Genomic DNA, 18,443 nt, shown 5'->3' on the forward strand with positions numbered 1-18,443 from the left:
AGACTTGCATGCATTTTTAATTTTCACCTAATGTTCTCTTAATTTCAACCTAAGTCTAAGAGGTCTACCCAGTCGGGATGACTGGAAATTCTTGCCTGCTAAAAAATGCATGTTGAAATGGCTCTACTATAGCAAACTAGTGTTTTATTTATTTTACAGCTATAGTATTTTAATGGAGCAGGTAGAACCCAGACTCTAGCAAATGCCCCTTAACAGTATTTGAGACTTAAACACCCTTCATCAGACAGATTCCAGAGTTTATATTCTATGACCCATGACATGAATCTCAGCTCTAGATTTAAAATGAGAAGCTGTGACTTTCAAGCTGGGCACCCATCTTTCCTTGTTATGCATTGATGAGGAAGCTGAATCCAGAGAGGTATGGGGCCTGACCCATGAAGAACCATGGGAGAAGGAACTAAGCTGGTAACTCAGGGTCCCAGGACATTCTACCCTTCCTCAGGCTGTCTGGAGGATACGTTTTTTAAAAGCCAGAAGAAAGGGAATGTACAAGGGAAGGAAAAGACACTTTACAAAACTACAAATCCCAAGTGTCATAGCGTTTTTCAGCAACATTCCCAAACAAAAAAGCCACTTGCATTCTCAGCACGACTGATTTAAAAAGAAAGGTTCCTCTCTGAAAATTTTACCCCAAACCACCATTCTCATTACTTCCTATGTATAAAATAGTCTGAACTACTGTCAATCACTACATTTTTTTTTAAACCCAAAGCTCAGTAGAGTGAAGTAGGTTACTAAAGGATTATAATTCAAACCACCCATCAGCCACCTTGCTACACGCTGAAAGCTGTCACAAATGCTCCATTGAGGATTTAAACTTTGGGCAGTTTCTTCTCTTTATGGTATACTCTCTAAAGGAGTGCTAAATATAGCCACTTGACAGGCAGGGGCAGGCAGACTTCTGAGTTCAAGGCCAGCCTGGTCTACAAAGAGAGTTCAAGGATAGTCGGGACTACACGGAAAGAGCCTGTGTCCACAAACAAACAAACAAACAAACAAAAACTAGTGCTAACTAAATACAACGGCATTAGGAAGGACTGACTGCAGGGAATGGACATGAGACAGGACATAAAGCTAATTGTTTCCTAGTTCTAACTCAGTCATGGTTTTTGGTTTGTGTGGTGGATAACTGCAGAAGGCATATTTGATAGCCATAAAACCTAACATGAAGCCTCCTGGCTTCCATTCTGAGCGCCTATTCTAACTGTTGAGCTGTTTGTGTGTGATGTTTTCATTTACTTGGAAGTATTGTGAACAATGACGTTTATTCTTAAAAACCAACGGACAAAGAACAACTTCGGTCTCCTCTTCTGGGAGAGCAAATTTTACTCAAATTCCTTGAGGCTTACTATCTGTATCAAATATTACTGTGTTAGTTATGCGCTACATCAAAGTGTAATAAAACAACATTAACAATTGATGTTTCCCAATTTGAAATTTTCCATTTAAAAAAATTATGAATTAAAGAAAAAGGAGGGCACAGGAAAATAATAAGAGGATTTTTAATGAATGCAAATATGAAGGTTCTGAAAGACATTCTGTTTGGCAGAGAAGTGAAGTCGTGCCAGTACTGCCGTCGGCACCATCTCTCATTCACCTGAGTTTCACCTCCATTTTCTGCAAGCTGCTACTATAACATCCATTATGTACTGCCGCCCTTTGGGGAGTTTGCTTTCGTCATCAAGCTTTTCTTATGAAAGGGCATCCGAGGAAGCTGCTGGAGTGTCCCATTTAGGCCAGTCATTTGAGAATTTGTGAGGCAGAGTCAGAGGTAGGCAGATCTCTGCAAGTTCAAGGACAGCCTAGTCTGCATAGTGAGATCTTGTCTCAGCACATACACACAGACACAAACACACACACACACACCAACAAAAGGTCCATTTTGATGGGGAATGTTGGGATCTGCTTCCTACTCAAACCAGGTTCTTATTGGTATTAGAGTTCCTTTCAGTAGGAAGCTGCTTAGGGCTTTCCTTCCACCATAACCCAATTTTCCCATTGGCAAAAGAAGGCACAGAATTTCACACACCACCGTCTCCTTGCCCTTCCCGTTTGCTTTTCCTCAGATCCTAAGCCATCTCTGGCTTGCAATTGACCCCATTAGAGCTATTAGTGGTAGGCAGGGATGATGAGAAGTCACTGCCTAAAAAGGTGATGGGCTCTGGTTGAAACTTCGTTCTGCTGAGATCTGCTGAGGTTCTAGACTGGACTTCTTGTGTCACACCCCCTCTTTAACCCAGTGGGCTTGGGGCTTGGCTTCTCATCCTTTATTGTGCTTTACAACTTGTGTCTGTTACACTGAATCTTGTTTGCCTGCCACTGTGGACTCTGAGTTTGGTCTGTGTCCTTTCTTATTTTTTCAGGCTTTGGCTGTGCTTAGAGGCCTGCTGTTTCCAGTTGCCACCCAAAGCTAGAGATAAAAGGGCACCTGCATTTTACTTCTTGTGTGCTTACAGATGATGATAGGTCTTCGGGCAATCCGTCTCCTCTTTGTCACCGGTAGACAATCTCTAGGGTTTTAGATTTTAGAAAGTCTAGGAACCCATAAACTTTGTCTCATTCGATCCAACTGTCTTTTATTTAACTCTTTGAAGTTAATAACCCCATGTACAGAGCACTGTGAAATGCAGGCAGGACTCTACCATCCACTGCATAAGAAAAATCTTCCTTTTTCTGCATCACATTGTTTACAGAATGTGCAAGGCCATTCTGTGTGTCCATCCATTCTTGTTTTATGCCTGTGTAGCTGTGTTTCCAGCCTTTGGAGGTAGCTCCTCCACATAGGCAGCAGGAAAATGGCCTCTCTTGCCTTTTAAAGAGCCGAACCACCATCCTTCTTCTTTCTTCTCATGGATGGTCACGATGTCTCCTGTGAGGGTGCACACTGAGTTAGACAGATGGTTCTGTGTAGCTTGAACACATGCCAAGGAAGAGTTGGTAAGAGTATTTTAGGAACAGTCTGTAGCTGGGGAACTACTTGGTAACATTATGTTCTGCACTTGATTCAGGTGAAGCAAACAGCCACAATACAGAGAATGCTAACAGGAGTGAAAGAATGAGCGACTGCCGCTGTGCTAAGAGTTTGCATCAAAACAGACTCATCGAAGCCTGGCACAGCTGGCTCACTCTACCGCAGATGGGTTATCAGGAAACTCTTTCTTACTGTCCTTATCTTAAGGGTTATATATATAGGTGATCATGATAATTTAGAATAGTTCATTAGAAGCATGTCTTTACTAATAGTTTTACTTAAAAAGTTGGTAACTCCCTGTGCCACATCTGCATTCAGTCTGAACTTTTGGCACTTCATAGAAATCTAGCCTCCAAAAAAAGAAAAAGAAAAAAGAAAGAAATCTAGCCTCCATTCATTAATTTAGATAACTTTAATAAAATATCAATTTGGAGATAATTTTAAGGAAATAATTAGAGCTGAATTCCTTATACAGTTCTTACCTAGTTTTGATTGCCTTTAAGTGCCTTTTAGAAAAAAAAAAAAAAATGACCAGGCTCTTTAGCCCCTGGGAGAGCTGGCCCCAGATCCATGAAAGTGGGAGAGGGTGAGCTGCCCCTCACCAGCTGCAACACTTGGGAGAGCAGGTCCTGCCCCTCACCTGAGTAGCACAGTAGAGCTGACCCTGGTGGCAGGGACAGAGTGAGCCAGGCCCAAGTTGTGAGCATGGGAGAGCTGGCCCCATAGCTTGTCTGCTGTGTGGTGGTATGGTGTGGGAGAGATGACCCACCCCTCACTGGCTGGGACACTCAGGAGAGTGGGCCCTGCATGTCACCTGGGCAGGTTTGCTGTGGGTAAGCAGGCCGTGAGGAGGGCATAAGAGCAGGAGAGCTGACTCTGCCCTTGGCTGGCTGCACGCCTGAGTGAGCTAGCCTCGCCAGGGCAGTGCTGGAGAGCTCACCCTGGTAGTGTGGGTTTAAGAGAACTGGTGATCTGAGCAGCTCAGGCTACCAGACCCAGACCCAGGGCTTTGAGTTGGTCTACCCCAGCATCTACCCTATTTATGAACTGCAGGGACTGGTCCTGCAGACCCAAAGCTGCTGGATCTCCATGACACAGGACAACAACAGCGTATCAGAGCGGAGTCCTTGTGAGGACCCAGTATTGATAGAGAAATATTACTATGGTCTTAGTAACTGTAAGCTTGATGGGTGGCCCAGCAAGCTTACTTTAGCTAAGCCTCAGGCTTGAAAGAATTCTTTTTCTCTGGCCATGTTACTGTTTTTAACAGTGTCCCCTTAAAGGACTGTGTGTGGAAGGCTTAGATGGTAGAGGCTGGTGCTGTTAAGAGATGATTGGATAACAAAGGTGCTGACTTCATTAATGAGTTACGATCGAATGGCCTAATCAAAGTTTTGCAGGAAGTCATTGGAAGGCTTGCTCTTGCAGGGCATCATTTGTCCCTAACCCCTCCCCCTCCTACCCCTACCCCTCCCCCTCCTACTCCAGGCTTGCTGGCTACCAAGGATTGGACAGCTTTTCTCCATTGTTACAACCTTCAGCCCTAAAGTGTTCTGTCTCTCCACAGACTTGAAAGACAGTTAAACAAACTGGAACCTTGGAAGCCAGGAGCCATAATAACCATTTCTTCTCATAAGCTGTTTTTCTCCAGTGCTTATTCTCACAGTAGTCAAAAGCTGACTAACAAGCTGCCTACCATACATCAAAGTAGAAACATCCACTTCAGGATCCCACATCTGTGTGTCTTCATCACTAGTGTCACGTTCAGATTTTGTTCACTCTTTTCTGCTCAGCTTTGTTTTGAGGGCACAGGGTAATGGTCGCTGTCCTTCTCTGGCCTCAGCCATGGTTTCCTGTTTGTTTTCATGTGAGCTCATTCTGATTTTGTTCTCTCTCTCTCTCTCTCTCTGTCTTACTCTGGACAGTATGTTGTTTAATGAAATTTAGACAAATTCAGATAAATGATTTGAAAGTCTATTGTCGTCTTCTCCTAGCCTCGGATGCTGTGTTTCATTGAAAAGAACTACTTAGAATATAAAGCATGAGTGGGCTTTACAACCAGCAGACAACTGATACGAGCAAGATAATTGTTTTATGTAAACTCTGAAACTTAAACTCAGGGCGCCTGAGTTCTTATTTTTTCACTCACAGAAAAGGAAAAGTAATAGCCTGGAGAAAGCAAACTAGCCTGCAGTAATTAGTCCCCTCTAAACAAGGGCAACCATGCTGGATTCTTGGTGCCTCATTCTCAGCTATAAAACAGGAATAAACAATATCTACCTTAGAGTGCTCTGCAGATAATGATTGAATGATATGCTCACCACACACTGTCCGGCACACAGAAACAAGGAAGGAGGCCAGGAGTGGTAGCGTTCACCTTTAATCCCAGTACTTTGGAGGCAGAGGCAGGTGGATGTCTGAGTTAAAGACCAGCCTGGTCTACAAGGAGTTCCATCACAGCCAGGGCTACACAGGGAAAACCTGTCTTGAGAAGTCAAAAACAATGTTCTGGATGCCAAACCCTGGTCATGGGTAATAAGCTTTCTCTCATGGCACAATTCTTTTTCATGGGCACATTTATAGGTCTCTGTGCCTTAGCTTGGACTTGCAACTAGTGGAAGCTGGATACTTGTACTTATCTAAGAATATTAGTTTATATAACCCACCAGAAAACACTTCCCTGGGAAATATGTCTGACGCAGGGGGATCTGATCCTTTAGAGTGACCCTCAGTTCTTTCTGAGATATCAGGGCAAACATTAATCTGGGCATCAATGGACTCAGATTCTAGAACTTTCTGTCATGCTAAGGAAGACATCACTTTACTTTTTCTGCAACTCTACCATCTGAAAAACAAAAAGAAATAGAGCTACATCTCCAGCGAATTCCCCTTCGTGGCATTCTGCCCCAGTGTAGCACTGTGGTTGAGGGGATTACTGGGTTCTAAGTTCAAACCCTGTTCTGCCTGCCCCTGCACGTAGATGCTTAACTTATCTGTGTGTCATTCTTCTCAGCTATAAAACAGGAAGAAATCATGTTCATCGCAGGGATCTGGGAATAACAATTGGATGATATGCCTGCAAAAGTGCCTGTCACAGAGAAACATGAAATGACCATTAGCTGTCATTAGGTGAGCCTTAGTTTCATTCTTCCTATCTCTGTACTCTTGAGAATGACTGTCAACCTCAGCCAGCAATACTGTCCCAAGAAGACAGGAGTTGATTCACAGGAGGGATCTCGACGGGAAAAAGAAATGAAAATATTGGAGAACACGTCTTACCTTTTTCCAAATTCAACTCATCATCTTGCCTGGCTTGGAACGTATATAAGGCTTTGCAAAGATGCTTGCTGGCTTGGGACACAGTAGAGCCTGGCATTTTTGAATAAATTATAGTTACCATGTTGACTTTGTAGGCCAAATGAATGCAATCAGGATTCCTTGTTAAACAGTATGGTGCATAGTTTAAATTTTCTCAAGAATTTTATAATTTTACCTAATATCTATTTATTGGTTCAATACATATCTGTTAATATACCCAACATGTATATAAATTATGCATATTATATAGCCAAAACCCAGATTGTAACACGGAAAGTCAAATGCTGGAGAAACACTTCCCCTAGTACTGATTACAACTATGGTGATGCGAAACTATTTGCTTTCCCCGGGAACATAATCTGTATCATTACATAATGCATCTAGAAGCTGAATTTTTCTTTTTAAAACGCACCAGACTTGCCATTCCGATAGAGCTAGGGAATATTTGGAGTGTAGACTTATCAGCATCCCTTGTTGCTTAGGGAACTGTTTGTCAAAAAATTCACCAGTCTTTTGAATAGATTACGTGGACCTCAGTGCCTTGGGTTTTACTATAACTCTTACTGGCTCATTTCTAATTAAAAACAAAAAACAGGAGATATGAGATAAAAGTATATAGTTGAGGGACAATGGCCTGTGTGTATGTATGTACACTGGATTTGGTCTAATGCTACATATATTATGTTAATTTAGTCCCCAAAATTGCATGAAAACCTCACATCCACAGGTAAGACACTGAGGGACCTGACCCCAGTTGGTTTTGATTGGTAAATAAGGTTGCCAGTGGCCAGTGGCTGGACAGGGAGGCAGAGGTGGGACTTTAGGATGCCCAGGCAAGGGACTGAGGATGGAGGAGGAGCAAGAGGAGGAGGGAGATAGCTGCCATTCCTGGAAAGGAATAGAGGCCTAAGAGGTGCTGCACAGAGAACATAGCTGTCTTGCAGGTGCTGGGGAATTCAGCCTGAGAGGGCTGCAGGTCTGGAGCCAGGTCAGTCCTGATGGAATATAGCTTTTAGTAAGTAACAATTCAGGACTATTAGAGTGGAGGTTTGGAAGTGGCCTAGACGTTGAGCCGTTTAACTCATATTAAGATATAAGGCTGCGAGTGTGTGTGTCTTTCATTTGAAAACCCAGAATATTGGGGCGGTAGTAGGACGATTTAAGTAGAGTTATTTGGGCTCAGCAATGTATGTATGTATGTATGTATGTATGTATGTATGTATGTATGTATTGCATATGTATGTATGTATTGCATATGTATGTATGTATGCATATATGTGTGTGTACCTGTGCATTCCTAACTTCTCATGTTATAAAATGGTTTTCCCAGACTTTGTGATTCCTTTTTTGTTTTCTACATTTGGAAACAAAAATACAAATTCATTACTCTCAACCAAAAGGTAAAATTCTTCTTGAAAAATGTAGGTAAATGTAGCATGGAAATTATATTTAAATATAGAGATGTGATTTACCCATAGGACGCAGCCCATAATTCGTTTGGGCACTGGGTTACCTGAAGGTGAAGAGCTTGGATTGTTCTGCCCGCCTGCAGGGGCTTTGCTCTCAGCTTTCTCTAGTCTCTTCGTCAAAAGAGGCCGGGATATTTTCACATAAGTATGAGAGTGCTCCTGTTCAAGTAGGTTTTTATAAAAAAGAAAGTAATTTTAAACAATTGTGTTATAAATATTCATGAGACATTGTTTTCTATATGCCATTTCCTTGGGATTTGTGTGTGTGTGTTTTAATAGGGATGGTGCACACATAATCAAAACACTTCTAAGACCTTCTGTGTTTAAGTTTTCTTGTTCCAAAGGCAAAATATTTTCAGAATAAGATGATTATTGTATTTCTTAGTCCATGTTTCCTATTTGGACCCATATGCCTGGACCTAATAGAGACATTTGTAGCAGTGCTTTTGGAAGTCCAAGTTTAATGGACCCCCTATAAAATGATAGAGACCATTTTAGAGCTTATGGCTCTCTTTGGAAAGAATGTTGTCCCTTCATCAGTGGATGTTTGCTTACAGTCGTCCCCCCCCCCCCTTCTGACCAGTAATGAAATTAGCTACAAGCAATAACTGTCTGTAGACAATTTCCAGGGTGTAGCACTGCACAGACATCTGTGTTTGAGGTGGGCCTTAAAATGTACTCCTACTATCCACATCGCATACTGTGTTAGACTGTGCACTGAGGGGTGCATTTCCACTGTGCTAAGATGAACCTGATGCAAAAGAATCTTACAGTTTAGGTCTGCAGGGATACCCAAATTTCAAGTTAGTAGAAATTTCTACCAGAGGCACACTGTAAAGCTGAAGTTAAGATATGAAGAGAGAGGAGTAATCATAAGGGTTGTTTTCAGCTGAGTGTTTTAGTCTCCTTCCAAAGGATGTGTTCTGTTGTGTTTCAAGTTGTTGCTCAAAAGGAATAAAAGTAAAATTTATCTTAATGGCTGTAGTAAGAACCTGGGGCTTAAATATGACACGGATTTCTGCCTTGATGTTCTTTTAAACCCTTCTGCTTCTCAAGTGCGTTCCAACACATCCCAACTGATCTCACCGTCACGTTACCTTTTCTTTCCACTTGAAAATGCAGGTGCTACAGGGATGGCAGGGCTTTGGCCTTTGCTCCAGGTCTGCCAACACCGACGACAGTTTGTAGGAGTTCGCTTGCAAAAGGTCTAGTTTCAAACTGTTCTGTGGACACATCATAGGGCCATGTGAGGACATGCGAGAGAACGAGGCACAGCTGGGTGTATAAAGGAACCTCAGCATATCTTTAAAGGGAAGGAGTTCTAGAAACATATACTCAGCTCCCACACAGATACGCAGGAGAAACACTGAATGAATAAGATCCTCAACACAGTGTAGAGGGAAAGCCAGGATGTGTCTTACTTAGTCTTTGCTCTTGTAATTATGGCGAAGAAAACTAGTTTGATAAGTTTGTGATGACGACGAACAACTTCGGACAGTGCACCCCGTTCGAGGAATAAGAAAGAAAATAAGGATTGACGGCAGAACATTCTCCCAATCGAGTACATAAGCAGTGTCCACCAAGATGCATGGGAATTGCGTTTGCTTTTATTTAAAGAGGCACATCTTATATTACCCAAAAGAATTTAGTAGCATTGCTCCTCACAACTGGAAGTGATATTCATGTAATATCCCAGGGCATTCGAGAATAAAAACAAGGAGTGATGCTAAGTTCCTAGCCTCTTCCACTTCTGGCTTTGACCTTGAGCTAAAACTTGATAATTATTTCTTTTTTTTCTTTTTTTTTTTTTTTGTCTATGTTCAGTCAGGAACAGTCAAATTACAAAATAAACATAGGAAAGTTGTAATTTAGTCCTTCCCCCCTTTCTATCTCTCTTTTCTCTGTCTTTGCCATAGTGTTTGTAATCCTCGTGTCTCAACTATAAAGTTACATTCTGCATCAACGGCCCCTAATCAACAGCACAGCTCACTACACCTTGGAACAGGTTCACCTAAAATGAAAACCAAACTCCCCATCCCTCTGGTGTTAGGGCCCAGCTCTGGTGCATTTGAAAGCATCAGAGACTGCACCTAGCTCTCTCTAGAGCAGCTTTCTTCCTAGTCTGGGCAGATAGATAGCATCTACTCTGAATGTGTCTTTGCCAACATTCTTGAATCAAATATGGCGCTTCAGGGTCCAGGAGACAGTACAACAGGAAAGAGTGTAAATGAAGCCAAGCTTCCCCTCCAAGAACTCTTCCCTGGGCACTACAAAATCCATCAATACCACCAGTGTCCCTCTCCCCGGAGGTGCAGCGTGTCTAAGGGAGTTACCATGGCATTTAGCATCTACCACATGAAAGCTTTGTGTTTGTTCGTAGATATCATGAGTTCATGGATTAACGTTTCCCTTTTCTTCAATTGAGTCAGGTTAGTTTTTTGAGCAAAGGATGACAATACATTGTTAATTCTGACGATGACAAGTAAGCTCCATGCACAGACAACGAAAGAAACTGGTGCCATGCTTTTGGTGGCTTTATTTTAGTAAATACCATTTGCATTGAATTAGTTCATTGAACATTCTGTGGCATCACAGAAAATGTCCCACAGTGTGTTTTGTGACTTCCTGTAAATTATACCCACACGTCATTGCAGTAGGATTTCAGATCTCTGTTCCCAAGTAAACAGATTTAGACCTTTCTTTTCACAGAACATGTTAGGGTCATTTCTGTAGTAACCTTCCCATGAAAGGAAATCTATTCTAAAAAAATATATAGAATAAATTATAGCTGACTGCATCTGCTGGCTTTGACCAAGGCATGATTGAGCTTTCAAGTTGGGGGAAAATAATGAGATAACTACTTTTTCAGGAGAGTCAGGTTAGGTAAAGAAAATTCTCTCGGATTCCTGCATTCTTCAAAAATAGTATTAAAATGCCCACTCTTCCTGGATTCTTCTCATAATAACTAAGATGAGCCGACTTCTCAGCATTCAACCCCCAGCATAAGCCCTCTTCCAGCATGTTCCCACTCCTATCCAGAGTCTTCCAAAATATCACCTCTAAAATAGCTCTTTTCTTCCCCAGTGGCCTTTGCCTCACTCCATGGCACACATGGCCTCCTTTGCCACACCCCCATTCCCTTTTTTTGCTATATCCCATGCCCTCCCTAGCCACACCCCCATGGCTTCTTCCTGTTTATAGTCCTGCCTCTTTCTTGTTTTCAGAGGACTCTGATGTCGGTTGAAGGAAGATGGAAAGTAGAGTCATATTAGGAACTTTAGCTGCGCCTCCGCTCATGATGAAGTTGCCTCCCAATCTGACCGATGTTAGCTGAGAATTGCTATAACACACTAACCAGCCGAACATCCCCACTTAGGCTGGCAGACCTAAGACATGCTCAGAATCTCACATTAGCTTACATCAGGGAAAATCATCCAGTGCATCCGTTTCATAATAGATTGAGGATGTTCCCTTGAAATTTACTGGACGTTATACTGAAAGTGAAAAACAAAATGGCTCTGTGGGTATATTTTCCCACCACCATAAAAGGCAAATAGTCAAGCCGAATGAGACGTTGGTCACTTTTTGAGCTTCTTCTCCAAGTGCTGCCATAGCATTTTCTGGCCAATGATGTATATTATCAGAAAGCTCTATGGTTAAGTATCAATATTTCCATTTTGCAGATAAGAACACTAACATCTCAGGTTTCTGTGACCAGCAAAGCTAAATCATAAGATGAGCTTCTGTGAATGGCTACCCCTGTGGATTTCAATCACTTGCTGGAGTCAAAGTGCCTGTGCTTACTCTAAAGAATGCATCTATTGTGGAGCATACTATTTAGAACAAAGTAAACATTTCTAGATGGCATGAGTTTTCCACATCCCTCCCACTCGATTGTTCTGAGTCAGGAGGAAGGTGGCAAACAAGGTAAGAGGGCTGAAAAACAAATACCCTAAAAATAACTGTTCAGTCACAAAACTGCACTCTGCAAATTTTTACCTCATCCATTAGGGTCTCCGTGTCTTTCTGGCTCTTGGCATCAGAAAAGGAGGAGCTGCTGGCAAGTGCTTTAAGCTTCCGCTCCAGGCCTGAAAAAGAAAGCATGTTCTAGGTCACCTTTCACCCAGTCCTAGTGGGTCAGAGCAGGGGACAGTCACCTTCAAGAAGAGCCTGAAGGCTAGAAGTGATAGGACTTCCTTAATGGCCGGGAGTTTTCTCTATGTAGGAATCACAGAGTCTTACTCAATGGATAAGATTAGAAAACATACAGTTCTTTTATGGCCACCGTCAGCTAATGAAATTTGAAAAATGTTGGTGCTTAAAGGATCTGGCCAGATTTTTCCAGATAAGATTTTGAGTTTCCTTTGGCCTGATTTGATGTTCCGTACGTTGACAGGATTGTGCTAGCTTCTTCCTTGTTCTTTTTACCTCTCCCATCAGAGTTTCCTCAGTCCTGGGGATCTGCAATCCTGGGCTCCAAGCTCAGAAGCTGGACCCTGGATCACAGATGTGTGGTTGTTTTGTGGTCTGACCTGCTTTGGAATTACTTCACGTGCTAACTTATGTGAATCCCCAGTGTGCGATTGAATGTGAGCAACTGTCATGTCTTTTCAAAACTTAGTAGAAAGAAATGAAAGCCCCGAACCATGTTAAGATCACACAGATTGCCTCTCATCATGCCAGCCACTTGGAGACACAATACACTTGTACATTTCTGAAGCACAGCAGTGAACTACTTATATAGTTCTCAGAAATGGACGAAAGTGTCCTGCTACACTTTTTCATTTTCTTGATTTTGATTTTTTTTAAAGATTTATTTATTTATTATATGTAAGTACACTGTAGTTGTCTTCAGACACTCCAGAAGAGGGAGTCAGATCTTGTTACGGATGGTTGTGAGCCACCATGTGGTTGCTGGGATTTGAACTCTGGACCTTTGGAAGAGCAGTCAGGTGCTCTTACCCACTGAGCCATCTTTCTAGCCCTGATTTTTTTTTTTTTTTTTAAATAAGAGCTCACTGTAGCCCAGGTCGGCCTTCAGGTCACCATGTAGCCCAGCCTGCATTCCAGCTCATGGCCCACACATGACTCCTTAAGGTTTATTTTATTTTGTTTTTTATTAATGGTGTGTGTGTGTGGAAGACATGGGAACATATGTACCACAGAGCATATGTGGAGGTCACAGGATGCCTTGGTGAAATGTCCCCCCATGCCCTACCCCCACTTCACCTTTCCATGGGTTCCAGGGATCCACCTCACGTTATCTGGTTTTCAGGGCAAGTGCTCTTACTCACGGAGCCAGCCCAGCAGCCCACCTATGACTTTAATTTATGTCCCTTTTATTGAATATAACTTATGTTTAATATGCAGTTCTCTGGAGAGTCCTTGCCTTACTCCACACAAGCAGACAAACCCTAACTCTGAGTAAAGCTTCTGAGTGTGACTTAATACTTCCCCTTATCCAGTACTGAAGGACATTATCACAAGCCGGACATGCTAGAAGAGAGACAGGAGGATAGGCACACGTGTGAGGCCAGCCTGATCTGCTCACACTGTGTGCTCAGCCGAGATTCTGTGGTATGGAAACCACCCACCTTCTTTGTCTCTTGAGGCCTTTTCAATGTCTCTTTGCAGTCTCCCCAATTTGGGTTTTATTAAAGACTTCCGTCTCTCTTTGTCCATTGGGTTCTTTGGATCTTCTTCCTTTAGAAGGAAAAAAAAGACACTTAATAACTTAAGGTGTGGTGGTTGGTTTTGTGGGTCAACTTGACACAAGCTGGAGTTATCACAGAGAAAGGAACCTCCCTTGAGGAAATACATCCATGATACCCAGCTGTAAGGCATTTTCTCAATTAGTGATCAGTGGGGGAGGGTTCATTGTGGGTGTTGCCATCCTTGGGTTGGTAGTTCAGGATTCTATATGAAAGCAAGCTAAGCAAGCCAGGGGAAGCAAGCCAGTAATCAGCACTCCTCCATGACCTCTGCATCAGCTCCTGCCTCCAAGTTCCTGCCCAGTGTAAGTTTCCATTTTGACTTCTTTTGGTGATGAACAGCAATGTGGAATTGTAAGCTGAATAAACCCTTTCCTCCCCAACTTTCTTCTTGGTCATGATGTTTGTGCAGGACTAGAAGGCCTGACTAAGACATAAGGGAGAAATGAAAGTCACTGCTCCTAGCTGTTCTGAGACTCCCAGTCATTATCTTTGGTGGTTTTAACTTTACCAGAGTGGGCAGGATTGAAAAAACGAAGGAAGACTGGTTTACACACATTGTTCTCCCTGTTGTAGGCATGACTGATAAGGACACATCTCATTCACAATTTGTCAGTGCACAGGTGAGCGTTTTATTTAGTAAAACAAATTACTCTTGGAGGGAAAGATTTTCTATAGTGATTTCAGGTTCTTGATAAATAAACTATTTGCAGGACACTTCATGTTTCAAGACATAATTGATATTGATTCAAGCCCGAGGCTTTCACTCATCCACTGTAGGACCTTGTGTAAGCCTCAATTTAGGATTGCCTTGGGAGTGGAACAAATGTGCATTGAATGCCTTGTTGGCTTGGCATTGGGACTACTAGTACAGCTAGACTCAGCCCCAGAGCATGTTCTACCTGAAGCACATTAGGAGGACCAGCAATTCAAGGCTGCACGTGTGCAGTAATGGCACAGGCATCAAGACTATAGACTTTACCCAGGCTTCCTGGTCCAGCAAAGGGAGGACAAACAGTGCAAAGAAAGGAGAGAGGAGCACTATGGAGAGTCTGTCAGGAGCAATAAGTACAATCTGCTTGAGCAAAAAACCTGCTGGAAGAACATGCAGCCTGTGTGGATTAGTCTGGAAGTTAGGACTGAAGCTGCCAAGTTTGTGTGTGTGTGTATGTGCGCGTGTGTGTGCATGTGCGCGCGCACGCGCGCGCGTGTGTGCGTGTGTTTGACAGGATCTCACTATTTAGTTTGGTCTGTTGGGTTTGAACTTACAGCAATCCTCCTGCCTCAGCCTCTCAAGTGTTGGTATTATAAGCACAAGCCACAATACCTGGTGGTACATGAGTTCTCATATGGATCCCTTTCAGGGTTAGATGAAAAGAAGAAAATCAAGCTGGTGGGTCAGAAAGTGGCTGGGCTCATAGGGGGATGGAGGAGCTGTTCAGGGAGTGGAAAAGCTAGAACCATGGGCACTGGGAAACAGCTGGCTGTAGGTAAGCCACCGTGAAGAGGACGTCTCCCAGGGTGCAAAGTGAGAGTGTCACCCCCACACAAATATAATAGATTAATTAAAGGGTTTTTTTTCTAAGGCATACACCATGTTTCCCTGGACTGCCCATGACTGAGAATCGAGGCTCTGAAATACTTAGCCTTAAGGATATCTCGACAATGCTAGTCAGTCATTTGAGACAGATTTAGCTATACAATTGAATTCTAGTACACTGAAGTTTCTTAAAAAACCATAAATTCCCACAAGCATGTCAATTAAAGATGAACCATCCTAACTTCGTACATTGCAATAGAACCCTGGTTGATTTTCCCAGAATGCCCTTATTTTTTTGATAAGTTGAGGGTAGGGGCATCATTTTCATTACCCTTTGCAAGAAAACAGCAGATGCAATCTCTGGGTGCCAGGATAGGAAAATAATGACAATTAAAAAAAACAAAAACAAAAACAAAAAACAACTGGTGGGCTGGTGAGATGGCTCAATGGTTAAGAACACTGACTGTTCTTCCAGAGATCCTGAGTTCAATTCCCAGCAACTACATGGTGGCTCACAAACATCTATAAGGGGAGCTGATAAATTAATCACACATTGAATAAATAAAATAAATAAAAGACAACAACTGGCTGCTTGTGTGGCTGGTGGGGAGAGGTTAATCTTGTCGGGATTCAGAGCACATCCCCATCTCCTCCCTCCCACCCCCCTCCTATACTCTGAGTAGGGCTCCAGGTCAGTCAGTTGTCTGATTACTGCAGTAGGAGAGTGTGGATAGGCTGGCTGTGCAGATCAGAACTGGGGAAGAGCTGGGAGAGAGGGTGGAAGTCTGAGTGAGTTCCAGCAGACAGCACAGGAAAGAGCTTCTGGAAGCCATTCATACAGCTTGTCAATCATCAGCATCTAGGTACAGAGCTTGGAGCAAAGTGTAGTGTGTTCCACTACCATGTGCCGGGCCCTGTGCATATTCACTCCTCCAGCCACCAAAGCAGGGAAGAAAAATGTAGGTTCCTACAGGGGCCTGGTGTTCCAAGCTGCTTGCGAGGCTGGGGTATGAAGGTCACTTGAGTCCAATAGTTTGATGGGTGGGGGCAGGGGGATAGTTTTGTTTTTTTTGTGATTGTTCTTTTTTGTTTTGTTTTTGATCAGCTAGCTCCTAGAACATTATCATTAAAATGACAAGCTCCTAGAGGCCAAAGAGTTTGCTCAAAGAAGCTGAGTATGAACTTTGTCTCTGTAACTCCTTCCCTGGGTGTTTTGTTCCCAATTCTAAGAAGGGGCACAGTGTCCACACTTTGGTCTTCATTCTTCTTGAGTTTCATGCGTTTAGCAAATTGTATCTCATATCTTGGGTATCCTAAGTTTTGGGCTAATATCCACTTATCAGTGAATACATATTGTGTGAGTTCTTTTGTGATTGTGTTACTTCACTCAAGATGATGCCCTCCAGGTCCATCCATTTGGCTAGGAATTTCATAAATTCATTCTTTTTAATAGCTGAGTAGTACTCCATTGTGTAAATGTACCATAATTTCTGTATCCATTCCTCTGTTGAGGGACATCTGGGTTCTTTCCAGCTTCTGGCTATTATAAATAGGGCTGCTATGAACATAGTGGAGCATGTGTCCTTTTTACCGGTTGGGACATCTTCTGGATATATGCCCAGGAGAGGTATTGCTGGATCCTCCGGTAGTACTATGTCCAATTTTCTGAGGAACCGCCAGACTGATTTCCAGAGTGGTTGTACAAGCTTGCAATCCCACCAACAATGGAGGAGTGTTCCTCTTTCTCCACATCCTCGCCAGCATCTGCTGTCACCTGAATTTTTGATCTTAGCCATTCTGACTGGTGTGAGGTGGAATCTCAGGGTTGTTTTGATTTGCATTTCCCTGATGATTAAGGATGTTGAACATTTTTTCAGGTGTTTCTCTGCCATTCGGTATTCCTCAGGTGAGAATTCTTTGTTCAGTTCTGAGCCCCATTTTTTAATGGGGTTATTTGACTTTCTGGAGTCCACCTTCTTGAGTTCTTTATATATATTGGATATTAGTCCCTTATCTGATTTAGGATAGGTGAAGATCCTTTCCCAATCTGTTGGTGGTTTTTTTGTCTTATTGATGGTGTCTTTAGCCTTGCAGAAGCTTTGATGAAAGGATGGACCATTTAGAGACTGCCGTATCCAGGGATCCATCCCATAAGCAGCTTCTAAACGCTGACACCATTGCATACACTAGCAAGATTTTGCTGAAAGGACCCAAATATAGCTGTCTCTTGTGAGACGATGCCGGGGCCTAGCAAACACAGGAGTGGATGTTCACAGTCAGCTATTGGATGTATCACAGGGCTCCCAATGGAGAAGCTAGAGAAAGTACCCAAGGAGCTAAAGGGATCTGCAACCCTATTGTTGGAACAACATGATGTACTAACCAGAACCCCGGAGCTCTTGTCTCTAGCTGCATATGTATCGAAAGATGGTCTAGTCGGCCATCAATGGAAAGAGAGGCCCATTGGACTTGCAAACTTTATATGCCCCAATATAGGGGAATGCCAGGGCCAAAAGAATGGGAATGGGTGGGTAGGGAAGTGGGGGGCGCTATGGGGGACTTTTGGGATAACATTGGAAATGTAATTGAGGAAAATATGTAATAAAAATATTAAAAATTAAAAAAAAAAGAAGCTGAGTATGTGCATAGCTCACATTTGTCATGCTGATCCCAGGAAGCTAAGGCCCAGTAACACACACAAGATGGCTGGGCTCTAAAAGGATCAGTTCTCAGCAATAAAGATCATCCTTTAGCAGGATTCCACAAATACCTGAAGAGTGGGGCTAGGTCTCTTTGGTCCTAGTTTTCAAGGGTTGGGATTTTTAAAAAATGCTAATATCTCCCCCACCCAGGACTTATATCTCTATGTGCCTCGTCCTTTGGGTAAGGCAGGGTTACACTTACTGACTTCTAACAAGCAGACCGTGATGAAAGATCACTTCTGGGACTGGTTTACAGAGTGCTGTGCTCCAGCTATCTGGCTTTTGGGCTCTTTGGTCATTCATCCAGAGGCAAGCAGGCTGCCACGGGTTGCAAGGGCAGAGATGGACAGATTCACATTGCAGAATTTAATGTGTGTGTGTGCATGTGTGTGTCTGTGTCTGTGTGCCTGTGTATGTACGAGTGCTTGTGTACATATAAGTGTGAAAATACAGAAAGTAGAGGCAGAAAGGAAACTGAGAAGGGAGGAAGAGAGGGGAAAATCAGAGAATAAGGGGTTGCATGTGACGTGAGCAGAAGGGAGACTATTTCAGGGGAGGTGGGAGAAGAGTAGGGAGGAGGGAGGAGGTAAGGCCATGGGGAACAGGACAAATAAGAGAAAAGAAAAAATATATATATATATGGTGATGCTATCATGAAACTACTTTATATGAAAATAAATGACATTTCTCATTTTCAGCTCTTGAGGATCT

The 18,443-nt window shown here is 42.8% G+C and overlaps 1 protein-coding gene across 2 annotated transcripts in view; it reads right to left on the minus strand.

Moving 5' to 3' along the window:
- Nucleotides 1-2,273: 2,273 nt before the first annotated feature.
- Nucleotides 2,274-18,443, minus strand: part of Nostrin (nitric oxide synthase trafficking) — a 58,979-nt gene continuing 42,809 nt past the window's right edge. For both annotated transcript variants that reach the window (XM_021153124.3, XM_021153117.3), the window contains 6 exons: nt 13,374-13,482; nt 11,779-11,867; nt 8,877-9,002; nt 7,824-7,938; nt 6,272-6,361; nt 2,274-2,890 (listed from right to left, as the gene is read on the minus strand). In XM_021153124.3, coding sequence (XP_021008783.1) covers nt 2,754-2,890; nt 6,272-6,361; nt 7,824-7,938; nt 8,877-9,002; nt 11,779-11,867; nt 13,374-13,482 — 666 coding nt within the window. In that variant the 3' untranslated portion in view covers nt 2,274-2,753. The remainder of the gene's footprint in view (nt 2,891-6,271; nt 6,362-7,823; nt 7,939-8,876; nt 9,003-11,778; nt 11,868-13,373; nt 13,483-18,443) is intronic.

Source organism: Mus caroli, unplaced genomic scaffold (genome assembly GCF_978045245.1).
Source record: "Mus caroli unplaced genomic scaffold, Mus_caroli_1 scaffold_2, whole genome shotgun sequence".
NCBI classification, from domain to species: Eukaryota; Metazoa; Chordata; class Mammalia; order Rodentia; family Muridae; genus Mus; species Mus caroli.